This window comes from Abramis brama (assembly GCF_963993115.1).
Source record: "Abramis brama genome assembly, chromosome: 19".
NCBI classification, from domain to species: domain Eukaryota; kingdom Metazoa; phylum Chordata; class Actinopteri; order Cypriniformes; family Leuciscidae; genus Abramis; species Abramis brama.
Genome location: NC_139981.1, coordinates 6,476,120 through 6,493,843, shown reverse-complemented (window position 1 = coordinate 6,493,843; position 17,724 = coordinate 6,476,120). Strand labels below are relative to the sequence as shown.

General features: G+C 37.4%; 1 protein-coding gene across 1 annotated transcript in view; it reads left to right on the top strand.

The window, feature by feature from the left end:
• Positions 1–17,724, top strand: part of gbf1 (golgi brefeldin A resistant guanine nucleotide exchange factor 1) — a 78,357-nt gene that overhangs the window by 40,373 nt on the left and 20,260 nt on the right. The window contains exons 3-9 of the mRNA XM_084093539.1: positions 6,313–6,431; positions 6,979–7,087; positions 8,457–8,517; positions 12,208–12,262; positions 15,607–15,751; positions 16,033–16,250; positions 16,323–16,491. Of these exons, the coding sequence (XP_083949665.1) occupies positions 6,351–6,431; positions 6,979–7,087; positions 8,457–8,517; positions 12,208–12,262; positions 15,607–15,751; positions 16,033–16,250; positions 16,323–16,491 (838 nt within the window). The 5' untranslated portion in view covers positions 6,313–6,350. The remainder of the gene's footprint in view (positions 1–6,312; positions 6,432–6,978; positions 7,088–8,456; positions 8,518–12,207; positions 12,263–15,606; positions 15,752–16,032; positions 16,251–16,322; positions 16,492–17,724) is intronic.

Genomic DNA, 17,724 nt, shown 5'->3' with positions numbered 1-17,724 from the left:
TGAATGCACTTCAAGCAAAAAGTTTTTTTCATTGACACAGGAGAGCTTGTTTTTCAGAACTTGTGATCGGCACAGACTGTCCTCTTCCTTGTTAGGGAAATATGGCCAGATGCTGCTAGTGCCGGTTCAAAGTGTGAAACAGCACCCTGTTCAAGATACAAGCCGTCTCTAGTTTTTCTCCCCTCTCCTGTAACTAGTCAGTTGTTTGTAAAAACTGCTATGAGAGCACTTGTCAAGCAGCGGCATGGTTTGCAAAACTGAAGGATGCTTTTACTGATGTTACAGGTGCTCTAAGCCATAACATGATACAGTACTGAGTGGATATCTGGGATGTAAATCTTTTGTATGTCTTTTTTTTTCTACATTACACATTAATTCTAGGAATAAAAATCAAATTTAAACCTGGAAATAAATAAAGTTTCAGCATTTTTAAAAATCTAAAACAAAAGTAAAATTATGCCTTAAAATCAGTTTTAAGATCAAGATTCGATAATATTCTTTGGTTCACTAAACATATCTCTCACACACACACGCACACATGCACACACATACATACTACCGGGCTGTTGAATGCTTGAATCTGATTGGTTGACGTGCAATTGTTTTCAGGGAAACGCACGGCTAGGTCTAGGTTCCAGGAAGGTCTTGACCGCATTACAGTTCCATATCACTTCACCAAATGATTTCAGATACTTCAGACTGGTCCTTACAGACTACAACAACAACAAGAACCAAAACCCACAACGACACTGACCAAGCAAATAAATATAGGAAACAATAGGATAAAAATGACAAATTATTTCCATGTTTTTGCCACAAAATTAAGTTTTATATGTACGGAAAGCACATACTCTTTCTCCCACTCAAACGCACATATATACAGTACGGACACAGAAACATGTTGTCAGCGCTGCTCTGACGATTTTATCAGTAAAATAGTTTAGCAACTTAAAAGCTACATGAATTTGTCACTAGCGATGTAATAAAGCTGCTGTTCTTGAAGCAGATTAGTAGAGACGCTGCTGCCGAACACGGTTTAGAGGCGACACAGGTAATGGAGTCCTACACAAGTGTATGTGAAGGACAAAAACTTGACAAATGTCTTAATACATCATCTGAACAATATTTTGAGGTGTGGTAACCATAGTATAAGCGGAATAATTGGCCGTTGAGTTATTAGAAAAACAATGCACACTCGAGTGTGTGTGTATATAAAAACAGAAGTACATTCACTATTGGAATGCAATAGACACAGACACACAGATCAACTAAACTAATTCTGGACACCCTCCGAGCTGCAGTCACCCCAGATGCACCCTTGTTCCCAATCCCCCATGATGCCAGCATCTCATCAGGAATGGTTGCTATGGCAACCTGCGCTGTAGATCTCCAAACCTCGGCCCCCTTGTAGGATAAGGGTTAGTAGTCGCACATGCATATTTTCCTGGAGTACAAAATACGTCATTTTGTCAAACAGTACTAGCAGCAACACACCTGGCTGCAAATGTGTCATTTTTTTCGATGTTATTGGCCTAATATTTATTTAAGTTAGGCCAATACTGTATAAATTTAAAATACAATGCACTGCAGCATGTCTGTCTGTTTTTGTTCTTTTCTTTTTTTTTACATTTTTTTTTTTCCTGAGTAACATACAGAATGAACTCTTTTCTTTCTCAGTAGAGCTTCAACACTCTTTCTCTTTTTTCTTCTCTCTCTCACACACACAGAGCTGTGCTAATCCCAGGTGAGCACTCCTGACGAGCGTGACATATTAATGCACTCGTATGAGTGTGTGATTAAATGACCTTTAGGTATGTGAGAGGCTGTGTGCTGACTGATGGGTTATGCTCATTCAGACTGCTCTAATCTGCCATGAAGAGTGACATTATCATTACTCCCAATTAGCATTCCGTAGACATACAGTACAGCCACACATTATAGGTCTTACATTAACAGCTCTGATTGATTCACAACTCACTGTGATGCAGGGCTATTAACTTTGGATTTTGCTAATAGACTATAATTGATCACTGACTCGTCATATATGTCAGATATGGTTTTATAGTATGGTTTGTATGGGTGAGAAGCTGAAGTCTAACCATACACCTGAGAACACACAAATAATAATAATAATAGTAATATCTGGAGTGTGGACTAATAATCATTTATTTATTTATTTATTTTGTTTAATTTATATTTTAGTGGACATTGGGACTTAAGTCACAATTTCTGTCTGATTCGTATATATCTTTAGCACGCCTTCAGTCTGTGAACCTAATATCATAAATGTTGGAAATACATGTTTTCTCCAAAACTTCAAATCAATATACATGAACCAAACTAGGCAAGGCAAGGCTAGTTTTAGGAAAGCTGACTATTTTGATCTCTCCATTTCGCAGGTGTTGCTGGTATTGTCCCAAAATTCCTTTGGTTTTCTTCCACGCACCTTTTTGATCTTGTGAAGTTGCACCCGAACAATTACACAACAAGTTTATAAAGCACATTTCATTCACAATGGTAATTCAAAGTGCTTTACATGAAAAGGATTTTTTTTTAAAGAATCATAAAATAATCACAAGTGCATAGAAAATAAGAATGACAATAAAAACAAAGAATAAGACATTGATTAAAATGTTTAAAATGTATTAAAACAGAAAGAATGAAAAGAGGACACGGATAAACTAAAGTTGGACGTCAGTAGCACAGTGCTTATTTGGTAAACAGATGTGTTTTGAGTCTGGATTTGAATGTGTCTACTGTTGGAGCACATCTGATCTCTTCTGGAAGCTGGCTCCAGCTACGGGTGGCGTAATGGCTAAAAGCGGACTCATCGTGCTTTGAGTGAACCCTTGGCATTTCTAACTGATTTCTACTAATGGTCTGAGTGATCTGTTGGGTTTATATCTGCAATCTATTGAGGTCCTAGTCCATTGAGGGATTTATAAACAAGTAATAGTGCTTTAAAGTCAATTCTAAATGTAACCGGAAGCCAGTGTAAAGACTTGAACAGGTGTGTTATGTTTCCGATTTTCTGGTTCTGCTCAGAATCCTGGCAGATTATGCACATATGTTCTCAAAGACATTTACAGAATATTTATGTTTGTTCACATATAATATTTTCTTGCTAATACATTTGTATATGGGCACAATGTTTGTTGTCATTCACATATTATATTTATTATTACAATATTGTATTGATGAGTTTTGGAGGAAAAATAATGATGATACTAGTAAATTAAACGGAATATCTCATAGGAATATTATTTATTTAGTTTTTACCCCTTTTAACCTGTATTGTTTGCTCTGCAGCTTTGAATCATTCTTCAGATGTGTATTTTTAAGTCAAAATTTGAAAATCATCATTTACCAACCAGTGGCTTTTCTTCTCTTAAAATTAGTTTTTTTTTATTTTTTATAAACCAATTAAAATAGTTATGTCTGAAAAGCCTAGTATGTCTTTTTGTATAGTCTTGAAAACCCAAATGTCCTCTTCAGTGGACAGAGATTTTAATTTTTTTTTTTTTATATGGTTCAACTTTACAAATAGGCAGAAGAGAGTATGCTTGTCCCAGAAATATCATTGGTCTTTTGGAGAGTGACTGTTTAACTCACTGCCGTTTCAGTACAGAGACAGAATACTGACATCTATTGGCCAGAAACAGAAATGCAGTGATCTTTGGTACACTTTATTTTGGTCCCCATAGGGAATTCTTAGTCATTCACCTGTCCTATGTCAGTACAGTGAAGTTGGGACAATCTCTGCTGCTTGTAATTTTGTTTTAGGCTAACCGATCACACCAAACACTTTTTTTCTTTCTTTTAATTTTTTTAAGCGGAGGAGCACTTTAGCTTTGCTCACCAAGAGTCACAACATGTGATTTTTATCAGTCAAATGCACCAGGACTTCTATTGGTGTACAGTGAGACCTGAGCCCTTGTGGCACACTGGGGGGTCTCCTTGTAACCACACACACACACACACTGTGAATTTGTTTGGTGAGGGCTAATTCCCCTCAATCTCAGGCCTGAGGTCGGTGGGCTCGGGGGGACGGACGTATTGACAGATATCCAGATCCCACTTTTCCCACTCTCCCTTTCCCACTCTTCTTTTTCCCAGGCCGGTACTCAAACCAAAGGCTCACTTACACAGCCACTTATCCCTCTAAAAACTATGACAGCCAGCACACACAAACCCATGTACGTGGAGTGTTTGGAAATGTGCATTTCAGATCGTACCTTGTTTTAAGTTAGAAAGTTGGCACTAATTTAAAAACAAGTTACAATTTGTGATGCGATACAATCTAAAACGGATTTCGTGCAGATGGAGTGGACAAATTCTGTTCTATTCTATTCCATTCTATTCTATTTAGGTTTTTTTTTTTTTTTTTTTGGCTGATAGAGCCAGATCGGCGCCCATGCACGCCTGGTTTCAGGGTTAACGCACGCACCCTTTTCTGCAATGAGCAGTTCTTTCACTTAAGGGACACCCTGGTGTCTGAATGTACTTTTACTTAACCTTTTAGTACACGACAGCTGTTTGAACCTCTTTGATACTCTCATACACATGCACAAAGACCCTCCAGCCCCACCCAGACTTCAGTTATTTCAACAATGACTCTCCCGCTCGGCTGTGTAGACCTTGCCAAGTGAGGATTAGTATTTTAGATGACTTCTGATGTTGTGCTGAATAGACTGTGGCTCTTGTTTCCGTGGAGATGGGCTGTTTGGAAGGGGGTCCTGTTTATTATGGGCTTGCCTCTTCATTGCTGTTCAGTGCACTCGCAGATTTTCACTCAAAATTTAGTTGCTCAGCAATTATCCAACTCTTTGAACAGTCATTTGTATAAAATGATCTTGATGTAAATCTGGGAAAGTTTTTGAATTTAAAAGCATTTGAATGCTTTGATTTTAAAGAGCTATTTTATTGTCATGTACCACATACCTGGTGTTCATATTAAGCAATAAGGTACGTTACAGAAGGTCATGCATTATTGTTAGTTAAAATATAGTTAAAATGTAAATATTTTAATTTATGTATATTAAAAATGCACAGCAAGTCTGCATTAATTTGATCAAAATACAGTTAAAACAGTAATATTGTGAAATATTATTACAATTGGAAAAAACCTTTCTATTTCTATTTGAATTTATTTTAAAACGCAATTTTTGTCCTGTGATGCAAAGTTAAATTTTCAGCATTATTACCCCAGTCTTCACTCACATGATCCTGATTTCATGAGTTATTGATTTCATGTCAGAAATCATTCTGATATGCTGATTTGATCTGATTCTTATCAATTATCAAATTGAAAACAGTTATTACAGTTATTTTTTGTATTGGAATATCTATCACACACACACCTATTTGTGGTTTACGTATATTTAATTAAATATAAGTGCACATTGTTCTTTACTTAGTTCCTAAGTTAATCCATTTAATCCAGTTGTTTCTCTCTCTGTGTTTGGCAGTGGCGAAACAGGTTTTCATAGGAAAGCATTAGTATCATTAACAAGTAGGCGGGGTTTAGTGGAGCCTCAGCACTGCACAAGCTCTTCCTCCATCTTTCTTCTGAATATCACATGGTGGTAAAGCGTAAAATGATTGGAATAAATGTCCAACTATGTGACAACATTTAGCGAAGTGGGGATAGAGATGATCCTTAGATTTCTTCTTCGACCAGTGTATTGCCCGTCTATTCAATAACTGGGTTATTATTAAAGAGTTTGGTGATTTGAAGCCCTTCTCTAGACCTTAATAACCATGCTGGTGCTCACTCAGAGTTCAGAGTAAAGGCTGTCCTGTGTCTCAGTCTCTCTCTCCCTCTCTCTGTGTGTTATTTGCCTGCTAATAAGTGGAATGCACTCTTGTGTCAAGGCTTTACCTGCAGTCACAGCCCCGGCTTCCTCCCCAGGCAGCCTGCGCTTATTAGTTAATGAAATGCTCTTTAAAGGCGATGGGAAAGAAAAAGCAGCCTGGCTCCAGCCTGCTATCTGGCCCTGCTTGGGTTTCAAAACATCGTTGCCTAGACAGCCAATTTACCAGGCCGTCACAAAAGCGCACACATCTGGTGATTAGATGTCGGGTGGCTGTTTGCCGCTCTTCACATGGAGCGTGGTTAGTTGATAGCGATGTGGGTGCTGAACTGGTGACCAGGTTAATTGTGTAAGATTAATCATGTAACCATGGTCATGTCATTATGACCCATGTACAACTTATCTGGCTGAGAATCAAGGGCATTAATGAAAGAGTGAGGGGGAATATATTAGGATATTTTTAGTTTGTTTTAAATTTCGCCGTCCCTGTCCTCCACAGATGCCAATCATGAAGGGGCAGCAGAGGGCATCGAGAACATGGCCGACGCCGTCACACATGCGAGATTCGTGGGCACCGACCCCGCTAGTGATGAGGTTGTACTGATGAAAATCCTCCAGGTAACACATTCTCAATCACACAAACTGGTGGTGCTTACAAATGGCTATTTTAATACAAATATTTTTTAAATTATAAATAAATGTTAATTAAAATAATTAAATTATAAATATCGGGTCATAATATTAATATTGTTTTTGAAAAAGTCTCTTCTGCTCACCAAGGCTGCATTTATTTGATCAAAAATGCAATAAAACGGTAATATTGTGAATTATTGTTATTACAATTTAAAAGTGTTTTCTATTGTAATACGTTTTAACATGTGATTTATTCCTGTGATGTCAAAGCTGAATTTTCATCATCGCTACTCCAGTCTTCAGTGTCACATGAACCTTGAGAAATCATTCTAATATGCTGGTTTGCTGCTCAAGAAACATTTTCTTATCAATTTTGAAAACATCCTTGCTGGATAAAAGTATTACTTTCTTTGAAAAAGAAAAATCTTACTGACCCCAGACTTTTAAACAGGAGTGTATGCATAATAAACAATTGTCTAAAATGCATCCAGATATGTTCAGTACAAGATTTGGTCTTTATTATTATTTCCAGGTTTTAAGGAGTTTGCTGCTAACTCCAGTTGGAGCCCATCTTACCAATGAGTCCGTTTGTGAGATCATGCAGTCCTGTTTCCGAATATGCTTTGAAATGAGATTAAGTGGTAAGTGAAATTAAGTGAAATTTACGGGGAGAAATGTATACTTTAAGTGCACTGCAGTGTTGGTGGTTAATAATTTTTTCAAGTAAAGTAATGCATTACATTTAAATTAACAAAATTGTTAATTTTTCCAGATAATTTACTTTGTTTTCCCATTTATTGACTGACACCTCTCATGTCCCCATGTTGTGAGAAATCAAGTGTAGAAGCATTGTGTGCGCTGTGCAAACATGATTGTTACTGTAGTTCTTGACTAAATGTGAGCATGCATTTACTCATCTCACTTGCACAAAAACAGATTCAGTATTCCTCAAAATGGATAAAAACAGTAAAATGCAAACTCATAATATTACACAAACATGCAATTATGAAATACAAATATTCTTTGTGTGTAATCTCTTTATTAACCAATGTCTTTGCCGCTGACCTTAGATGATCCGATTCAACCAACCATTTGGTGTAAAATTGCCTTTACATTTGCCAAAACTTTTCTTTTATTAAAAAACAAATAATTAAGCCCAGCCTGGGTGAAGAAAAATGCAACGCAACAGTAACGTAATGCATCATTTTCCAAAAAAAGTAATTAAGTAATGCAATTATTTACTTTTTTAACACAATATTGTAACACATTACTTTTAAAAGTAACTTTCCCGAACACTGGTGCACTGTCTAGAGTTCTCAACGGGTCGGGTCGGCCCGACAAACCCGACGGGACCCGCGGGTTCGGGTCGAAAATATAATCAAATGACTCGGGTCGGGTCGGACCTCGGGCTTAATCTTTTCCGCTCAGTGAAAAAAAAACAAAAAAAAACAGAAGAAGATGGAGTTGGTGAAAAGTAAACTTGCCGCAGGTGAATTCACCGTCGCTACTACAACCTATTTATATATTTAAAGTTTATTGTTTCAGTTGTTTGTATTGTTAAAAGGCGTGAACATTAAAGGTTGATTTGAATTCCCGTCTGCTGGTCATGATAATACGTGTATGAGAATAAAAAAATCCGGCCACGGGCCGGGTTCGGGCAGATAATTCATGTTTATGTGTCGGGTTACATCGGGTCCGGGTTTTAAAAGCCACGGGCCGGGTCGGGTCGGGTTGTAATTTTCAGGCCCGTTGAGAACTCTAGCACTGTCAATCGCTTTGGATAAAAGCATTTTCTGTAAATCTAAATTTTGTTGTATATCCTAACTCTTGAAATGCTCAATATGTGAATCTGCCTCCTGCGCTCTCAGGACTGATAAACCCCGCTCTAATCCTAACCAAACAGAGTCTGGACTCTGAGCCCCAGAGGTGCTGCTCTTGTCCTCTGGACTAACATTTCCTTTTCTTTCTCTCTATTGTTTTTTTTCTGGTTTTGCTCTTTTCTCATCACAGAGCTGCTGAGAAAGTCAGCTGAGCACACGCTGGTGGACATGGTGCAGCTGCTCTTCTCCAGGTAACTAGAGAGAGAATGGAAGAGGCGATGTAGAGATGGGGATTAGGAACTGAGTCGTGTTCTTGCTGTTCACATAATCAAACCAAACCTGAGACCAAACACAACAGGAACTGGGTCCGTCTCCGTAACGGGCTCCGATTTCACTCTCAGGCCTCTCTCAATTACCTCCGGAGGTTTCCGACTTCCCCCTCGCACGCAGACAGGGACAGGTGAAAGCATCAGTCTCTGACAATGTAAAGCATGGCTAATTACCAGGCCCACACAGAAACTGCTGCTGCAGTGCCTTCTTTCTGGACCTCAATGAATGGGGTGCGGTAGAGAAAAACATTACATTTGCAAAGGAAAAGAGATGCGTACCTGCGTTTCTGAGATTATTTCTATACACTACGGTTCAAAAGTTTAGCGCCAATTACATTTCTTTCGTATTCTTAAAAGTCGCTCACTTTTCGCATTTATTTGATCAAAAATACAGAAAAATCTGTAATATTGCATTTTTTTTAAATAACAAATGTAATTTCTTCCTGTGATGCAACACTGAAATTTCAGCATCATTATTCCAGTCTTCAGTGTCACATGATCCCTCAGAAATCATTCTAATATGCTGATTTGTTGTCAATATATCAATGATGGCAAGTTGTGCTGCTTTTTTGTGGGAACCCATTTGATAAGTCAGCATGAATTCAAAATTGACCCTATTTACTTTGTTAGCACACATTACTAGTCTTGTGGTAAACAATTCCTCTGTACAGGTTAATCCACGCAAAAAAAAATCATTCGTAATCTTTAATGAAAATTTGAAAATTACTTCCCTTCTGGAATGGCCTGCCTTCTCTGATGACGTCAGTTTGACGGCTTGGGTAGAACATCCCATCCAACTCTCAGTCTGCTGTGAACTTTGACAGTGAGCTGAATGGAACACCTACTTTTCTAGATCCAATTAGTTCCCAGTGGGAAAAAAAAACAAGCCACATCCTTCTTTTTCTCATTCAGTATTCCGTTTCACTCGCAACTTCCAGTTCACACAGACTTCAAGGATTCTTTGATGGATAGAACGTTTTTGGAAATATAAAAAATAAAAATAAAAAATGAAAGTCTTTACTGTCACTTTCACACACAAAAAAAAAATTCTTACTGACCCTTTAAAAAAAAAAGGTATTTATTTATACATCAATAAAAAAACTACAGATTTATTATTATTAAGTATTAAGAGTATTAAGACCATTCAAGTCCAAAGTGTTCAAAACTCAAAAAGTTCTTGGTCAAAAATGTCTAGATAAGAATATTAAGTGCAGATATAGTTCACTGACATCATTATTTACTTGAAATAGCACATATTGTGACATGGACATTGTATGATGCGCAATTTAGAAATATGCACTTTAAAATTTTAGTTTTGACTAGTTCATATCTAACATGCATTTATATGATTGTGGCGCAATTGTGAGCGGAAGCCCGTAGTCGTCTTGTGCAGGTCATAGTTCACTGCTGCTCTAATGCAATAACATGATTATATGGTGGCATTTATCAGAGGTGCATATCCACTCACATTAGACTTCCAGTCACATCTCGCACAGACGAGAGGATGAGACCGCGGAGCACATCTCACTCTACCCATCTGCATATAGATTAGGGACACACACACATACGTATGCACGTGGAACAAAGACATAATGACAAAATTTGGTCTGATGAAAAGCTCAATCAAAGAGGAACAGATAATGTTTTGCATAAAAGAGAATAATGTGAATAATATTACAGCATTTTCAAAACCATGTAAACATCCTCTGTTTGTTTTTATAATTTCATGCACTGTAAACGTCCTTCAGATTCAGAGTATAGCATTCATTAATGCTTTTTAATTATAGCTGATAACACCTTTTAATCTTAGATGCACGCACACACACACACACTCTCTCAAAATCTCACAACCTGAGTTTGCTGTTCCCATTGTGCACGTTCTTATTGCCCAGACCCTCTTGTCCACGTCGCTTTCACAATGAGGGTGTGAAAGGCCTTAATAATGAGTGTGTGTGCCTAAGGGTAATAAGCAGTGAATGTAGTGTGTGTGTGTGTGGTCGAGAGAGCCAGAGTAATGAACAGCGGATCTTATTGAGTGCTCAGAAGGAGGCTTAAGCAGCCTGCTGAAAGCATTAGGGATGTTAATCTGTTGGACTCACAGATCATCCCATAATCAAGCCGGCAAGACAACACTCTATTAACGCGGAGCAGAGTTAACATCAGGAGCCGTTTCTCCCAGCCTGCCTGTGCGAGCGCTGACATCTCACTCGAGGAAAAGCCGCAGTGTCCACACAACACGCACACATGCAGACAATGCGTTCGGGCCGAGAACATCATCCATCTAATTCAGCTAATGAATCGGCACAGGGGGTCGAAAGTCACGCCCTGGGAACAAAAATGCTGACTCTTCGGACATATTGCCTCTCCTCTGTTTTGGTTTTAGAGAGGTTTCTCAGAATAATAATTCCAAATGTGTTAATTAAATTGCAGTTTGGGGAACTAGATGTGACTCCTAAGAACATTTGAGCTTTCTTTTTGCTTAACCGTTCCATTCTATAGCGTTCTGGCCCAGCTGGCACGGATGTGGTTCCATTTCCTACGGTGGAGCTGATAACGGAGCTCTATGGAATGTAATACAAATGCAAAGTCGTTGCCTTGTTAACTCAAGAGTTTACAGATGATATGAGATGTAAATATTGACTGCATTATGGAGGATGATCAGATATTTCTCAATTTTTGTTGAGGTCGCTCAAATTTCGAGCTTAGCCAGCTACCGAGAAACTGGTAGCCACTATACACGCATTTTACGAGCACAGTTCATCGCGGTTAGCCAACCATGCAGAGAATTCTGGGCCGAGAACAGTTTGTAATTGTGCTGTGCCGTACTAAGCGCAAGTGGAAAAGCAGCTTATGACAAAACCCTTGTGAGGAACCCATTTTCTAAAACATAATGGCATCTATATCATTTAATTAATAATGACCCATTTATACTGTAAATATTTTAAATAAAATAATTATTTTTGATTAACATCATGATTGCCATAGAGAATCTTCCTTCCATTAGAAAGCAAATTGAAACATATTTAATATCTTTCCTATTTTTTAACACTCTTAGAAATTCTTACCTTTCACAGCCATAGAAAATACATAGTGTGAAGGTTTTTTTATACCTTTAGCACCCCCTTTCATCCCCCTAATTTGTCATTTTTATTTATATAGCACTTTATACTATATGGTTTCTTTCAAAGCAGCTTAACAGCAATAAACATGAAAATAAGTTCATTTTGAAAAATTCATCAATTATGAAACCACTTCATGGTCCAAATTCTAAGTGTGCCTGGAGTTTGAAAATCCCTGACTTGTACATTAATGTGCGTTTTAGAAAGGAATTGACCTTTGAAGCTGAATGGTGTTATTTCTGCACAGCTAGTTGCACCAAACGAATTTGTGAAAGTAAGAGCTAACTGTCCATTGTCATTCAGTAGTCTTGGCCCAAACTCCTACTGTTGGTTCCATATTATGTCACACCCACTTGGGCCACTTAAACAGATTGCGTTTGTTTTGGTGCCACTAGTAGTTCACACTTCACCTGCAAAATATTGATATAAAAATGTTGCCATAAATGCATGGATGGAAATAACTCTCAAACCTTAATATTTGTTTTTTGGGCAGATTGCCACAGTTCAAAGAGGAGGCCAAGAGTTATGTCGGCACAAACATGAAGAAGGTAAATATAAAATCCCCCCCAGATCTCCATTCTCCATCCAGACCCTTTACACCTGTTTCCCATCTGCCTCCTCCATTTCTCATTTACTTTGAGCTTTGTTACGTAGATGTGTCCATACCCATAAGTGAGGTCAGTTGCTGTTGCATAATTATTATACCTCTGTATGTGTGTCTTCCATCAGGTCAGGAGATGGAAAATAGTATCTAGTGAGAGTAAACTGTGTTTTCCAGCCACGGTTGGTTCTGTATTTAAAAAAAAAAAACTCTGCTCCTGTTCATTGCAATTATTCAGGGATCATAGACACTCTCTTCTCCTGTCTTTTCATACCTGATTGTTGTTGAGTTCATCTTTTGCCCGTTTACCTGTTCCAACTCGCAGATCCCAGGCTGTATTCTGGACACACAGGATTTTATTTATGCAGAGCAGACTAGAAACACCAATCAGACGGGCTTAGAGAGGGTATAGCACATTTACATGCATTAAAACAGCAGTTTTATTGGGTTGTAGCTAGTGCATTTAAATACGCCGGGACGCATGGCTTTATGTTTGAATGCATGGCGGGGAGATTCGCTAATGAATTAAAGCGACCATTTGTCATAGCAACAAAACATGATGTCTTTTTAAAGGGATTTAAATGTATATTCCAGGTCCAATACAATTTAAGCTATTTTGACAAAGTCTGCAGCATGTAATTTTGTATTGTTCCATCAGTTCAATCACATTGGTTGTATTTATTTGCATTTAATGTGATTGAACAAGATTGGATTTATTTGATAAAACATAGTTAAAACGGGAAGATTGCAAAATATTGTTGCACTTTCAGAGAAATGTTTTAAATATCTAATTTAAATATCTTTTGAAATGTAAAAGATGGCAAAGCTGAAAATTACATTTTAAAATATATTCAATTAGAATTGGAATTAATACAGAAATGTATTAGCTAAAATGCTTCTATTAATTTTTTCTAGACAAAGCAAGTATTATCCTAGCTGAAAAAAAGTGCTTGACAAACTAAATAAAACTTTACTATTACATGCAGTAAAACTTATATGATTGTAAGAACTTATATAATTTGATCTAAATGATTGTCTGTGATAATTAACATTGTGCCACAGATGCGGTCAACAGAGCTTAACTTGTGCTAAACCCAAAACATCCATTCAAAAAAGGATCTATTCTTAGCCAAACCTGTTAATAATGAATCTTGTGTATTGTAAATATGGAAATAATCGGGTTTGTGAATAAAACTTCAATCAAGTGTGTGAGATGTCTCAGTCTAAAGGCAGAGTATTAGATGAACAGTCATGGGTAAACAATGTAACGTACCGTAGTTTAGGTCTAGCTTTATACTTTATGCAAATTAGTTGAGCTGAGGTGAAACCACATCAGGACCTTTATTTTCATATTTTCATTCTGGTTCCATAGTTTCATTTGAATGTTACTTTCTATATTTGAATGTATATTCATTCGAATGGGTCTTTTTAGTCAATTCTTTAAAGACCAGAAATCCTATTTGACTGCCATTTTGCATGCTCTGTGTGTTCCTGATCTGTTCATTGCACCCATTACCTTTATCCCCGGTTAGTCTCCTCAAGTAACACGTTTATTTGTAATGTATGCTGAGGTGCTACTCCCCCCGTTTCCTCTCAGAGATGCATTGGGTTACTGTCGTTGAATGGGTGTTGTTGAGTTACTGATAATGAGTGTGTGTGTGCATGAATGTTGTCCTGGTATGCGTGTTGGTTTCTCCCACATATACCCCATGCATGTAGTTGTATATGTGCTCCCATGTCATGTGTGTCTCTCTGAGTTTGAGACATGTCCATCACTAATCCCGGGGCCTGCCCCTTCTCTCCTGAGGCTTACAATATCTTATGGAAAAACAAACGAGTGCAGGTAAGGAAGAAGAGATTATCACCAATCAGACTCACTTTAACCTTGAACAACCCCCATGTATTTAACCTATGATAATGTTTTGACAGTATTACACTTCCAGGTTTAATGTTATAATTCATTGAATAAGTTTTTTTTTTGGAAGGATGTTAAAGGCAGTAGAACCAGCTGAGACAAGTATTAGCTGGTTACACTGTGATACATTTTAATGTAATTAATACACCTAGAACTGCCGTTCTAAATAGAGTTGGGAAATTGTAAATTATTTTCTAGAAGTTTGGTTCCATTGATGGTTTTGTTGAAGCTATCAGTGCATTGTCAACTTATTTTTAAATAATCGTTTTATTACCCATGATTCTGCAAAGAACTCGTGACTGGTGAGCAAACTTTTAAGTGCCTGCCCACTCCCATTCTGCACTGAAATCGACGTAATAGTCAGACTCCCTATACCGTGTAAGTGCATTTATTCAGCAACCACAATCACAAAGATTTGTGTTTGGATTTATCACAGTTCACTATTATTATTTAGAGACAAATAGCACAAATGGCCTCGTGAAGGAACACAAACTGGCTGTATTACACTTTCGTTTGAGCAAAATATGGTTATAGAGATCGTTAAACTTGCATGGTTTCAGCCCCCCTTGTTTGTATTTTTATTTATTTTTATTATTTTTTTGCAGTGCAGACATGAGCATGGTTGCCAGGATGGGAAGATTAAGTAAAACACTGGGCAGAAAATATTTAAGATAAAAGATTAATTCAAGATAAAAGCTCTGATTGGGGGATTTAAAATCTTGACATCTGCTTTTTACCAGTGCAAAATAATGGAAATGGAAAAATGGAAGGAAAAAAATTTAGTTGAAAATGCAGTGCAACATAATGCTGACAATCCCTATTTTCAACAGCCATTACTATCGCAAACGTTCTTGTTTGTTACTATAAAAACCTTTTTCTGCAGTTGAAATCAGTTGTTTTACTTGAATTGTGGAAGTTGGGTTACTGTAAAGTCAAAATGTTTCAAAAATATTTTTCTAGAACCTCATTATTCTGTTGTTTTGCTATATTATTGCTTCAAAAGTAGTAAAATACATTTTAATATGGTTGTTACTGGAACAAGGATAGTTTCATTCTTTCACTTCCCAAGCATCCCTATAGAGATAATAAAATATATGAATCAAGTAAATTGGATTAATATTGCTGACTTTGGTCTTTGTAAATTTATATACCAATAAACACAATCACCTCAGCATACATACAGACCCAAAAGGTTTTCTAAAAAAATGACATGCCTGTATGTGAGTGTTTATGCATCTTTTGGTGTGTTGGCATTTTTTTTTATAATAATTTGAGGTATCATGAGATTTTGTTTTTGTCTTTTCCTCCTGCGTTGTTCTTTGTGCGGTGATCTGGAGCATTTGGCTTGATTTAACAAGACCATGTTTGTTTTGAAGCTGAAGATGAGAGCTGGGGGAATAAGCGAGTCGTCCAAGTGGAAGAAACAGAAGCGTTCTCCCCGCCCCCCTCGTCACATGGTGCGCAGTCCCTCAGGACAGATGGATCCAGCCCAGTCCAGTACCCTCACTAACAACCTTTCAGGTATACCGGAAGACTTTATATGTTAAAGTGAGCTGAGCAATATAGCTTAATTTTCTTGATATTTTTCAGTCTTTAAATTGCATTTGACAATCTATAAAGTATCAATTGCTCTAAAATGGCTTGAAACTGTAATTGATTTTTTTTTTTCAAGACAATTAGATTCAAAATGTTTAAGGGTCATGAATTTGAGAATCAAACCCCTTTGGATCTCTAACCATTATGCCACGACTTTGATGTTAAGAAAAGCATGTGTGGTCACTCTGTCCTCATGTCTATTTCAGGTGGAGTTCCCTTCATAGAGCAGCACAGTGGAGGCTCTTCTACTCTTCCTGGTTCAGACAGTGCAGCTTCCTCCATCTCCAGTCCCACCACTGACAGTGGCTTAGACGCCGGCTCTAAAACCACCTCAAAGGAAGATCTCACAGACCTGGAGCAGAGCAGCTCAACGGCCACCACTCCCATGACACCCTCCGCAGAGCCAGGCAGACTAGAATCACAGGTAACCCTCAAACCATCAATAAACTATCCAAGTACATAATGTTCTGAGCTTGATGGTGTGTGGTGTCATCAGTATGAGGGCAGGGAAGTGGAGCGTTCCCAGTCAGCCTCAGTGGAGTCCATTCCTGAAGTCCTGGAAGACAGAGACTTGCTGGCTGACCAGTCTGATTCGGCATCGGTTCACGACATGGACTACGTGAACCCCAGAGGAGTGCGCTTCACGCAGTCCACCCAGAGAGAGGGTAAGAGAAATAGTGTTCCCAAAATTCAGTACTTTAAGGCCCTGATATACTTGCGCCTCGCGGTGAAGTTTTTTTCCCGTTCTTCATTTGGATGTAAAAAGAACTGTTTGCCCACATCCCTATGCCGTCCATGCTACTGAGAGAAGCGTTTAGATTAATTTTAATATGTGCTGTGGGCTTTCTTTTCAATAACAAAATAAACACAACAAAAATGACAAGGGTGAGGAAACTACAGATAAGAAAGCATCTTATTGTAGCGTTATGGATATGTTTGCACCAGCTCTCCAATTTGGCTCTCAAGTCAAGTCACGTCATGTCATGTTTATTTATATACCACTTTACACAATAGATTTCTTTAAAGCAACAAAAAACTGAAATCATTATAAACATGACTGGCAGTCTTCTGTAAATAAAGCAAGGCAGCAACAAATTAGTACCAAAAACTACCTAGTACATAAGTAAAATTCCTTGATACAAAAAAATCTAAACTTTTTAAAATATAAAACTGGTAAATAAAAGGAAAATAAATGAACAATAGGACAAATACAATAGAAAAAATATACAAATGAAATGTTTTTCAGGTACAGTAGCCTAGTTTTATTTATCATGCCTTAAGAAATACTATAGAAATATAGGAGTATACAGAATAATCAAATATAAAAATAAAACACTGTATAGTCTTCACTGTATGAATTAAACATAAATTTATTCATAATAAAGATATAAAAGTGATTGTCAAAAACAGTGATTAAAAAAAATAAAAATTTTTGATTAACATTAATGAAACGGATGGCAACAGTTTATTAGGTTGCTGTCCCTTTAAGAACTAATGCACAGATCTAATATACTGCTACACATTTGCTCCCAACTTATGTTCCCGTAGGACCTAACCGACTGTGTTTACGTGAATACTCTGTGTACATCACACTATGTGCATTTTGACATAATTGTGTGTGTATTTGACTATTCTAGTGCAATAAGCTGTAAGAGAGAACTGAATTCAGGATTGCATGCATCTGATAGGCGGCATTTGTGCTTCAGCTGTGTGTTTGCACAGTGGCATATTGTGATTAAATAGCACTCTAACATATCAATAACTTTTAATAAGTACTGCAAAGTTTAAGAAATGTAACACTTTAAATATCGATTTTTGAAATTTGTGAAGCAATGCGTATCGACAGAAGATAGAATCGCGATTCATATGTGAAATAATTTTTCCCCCCAGCCCTAGCC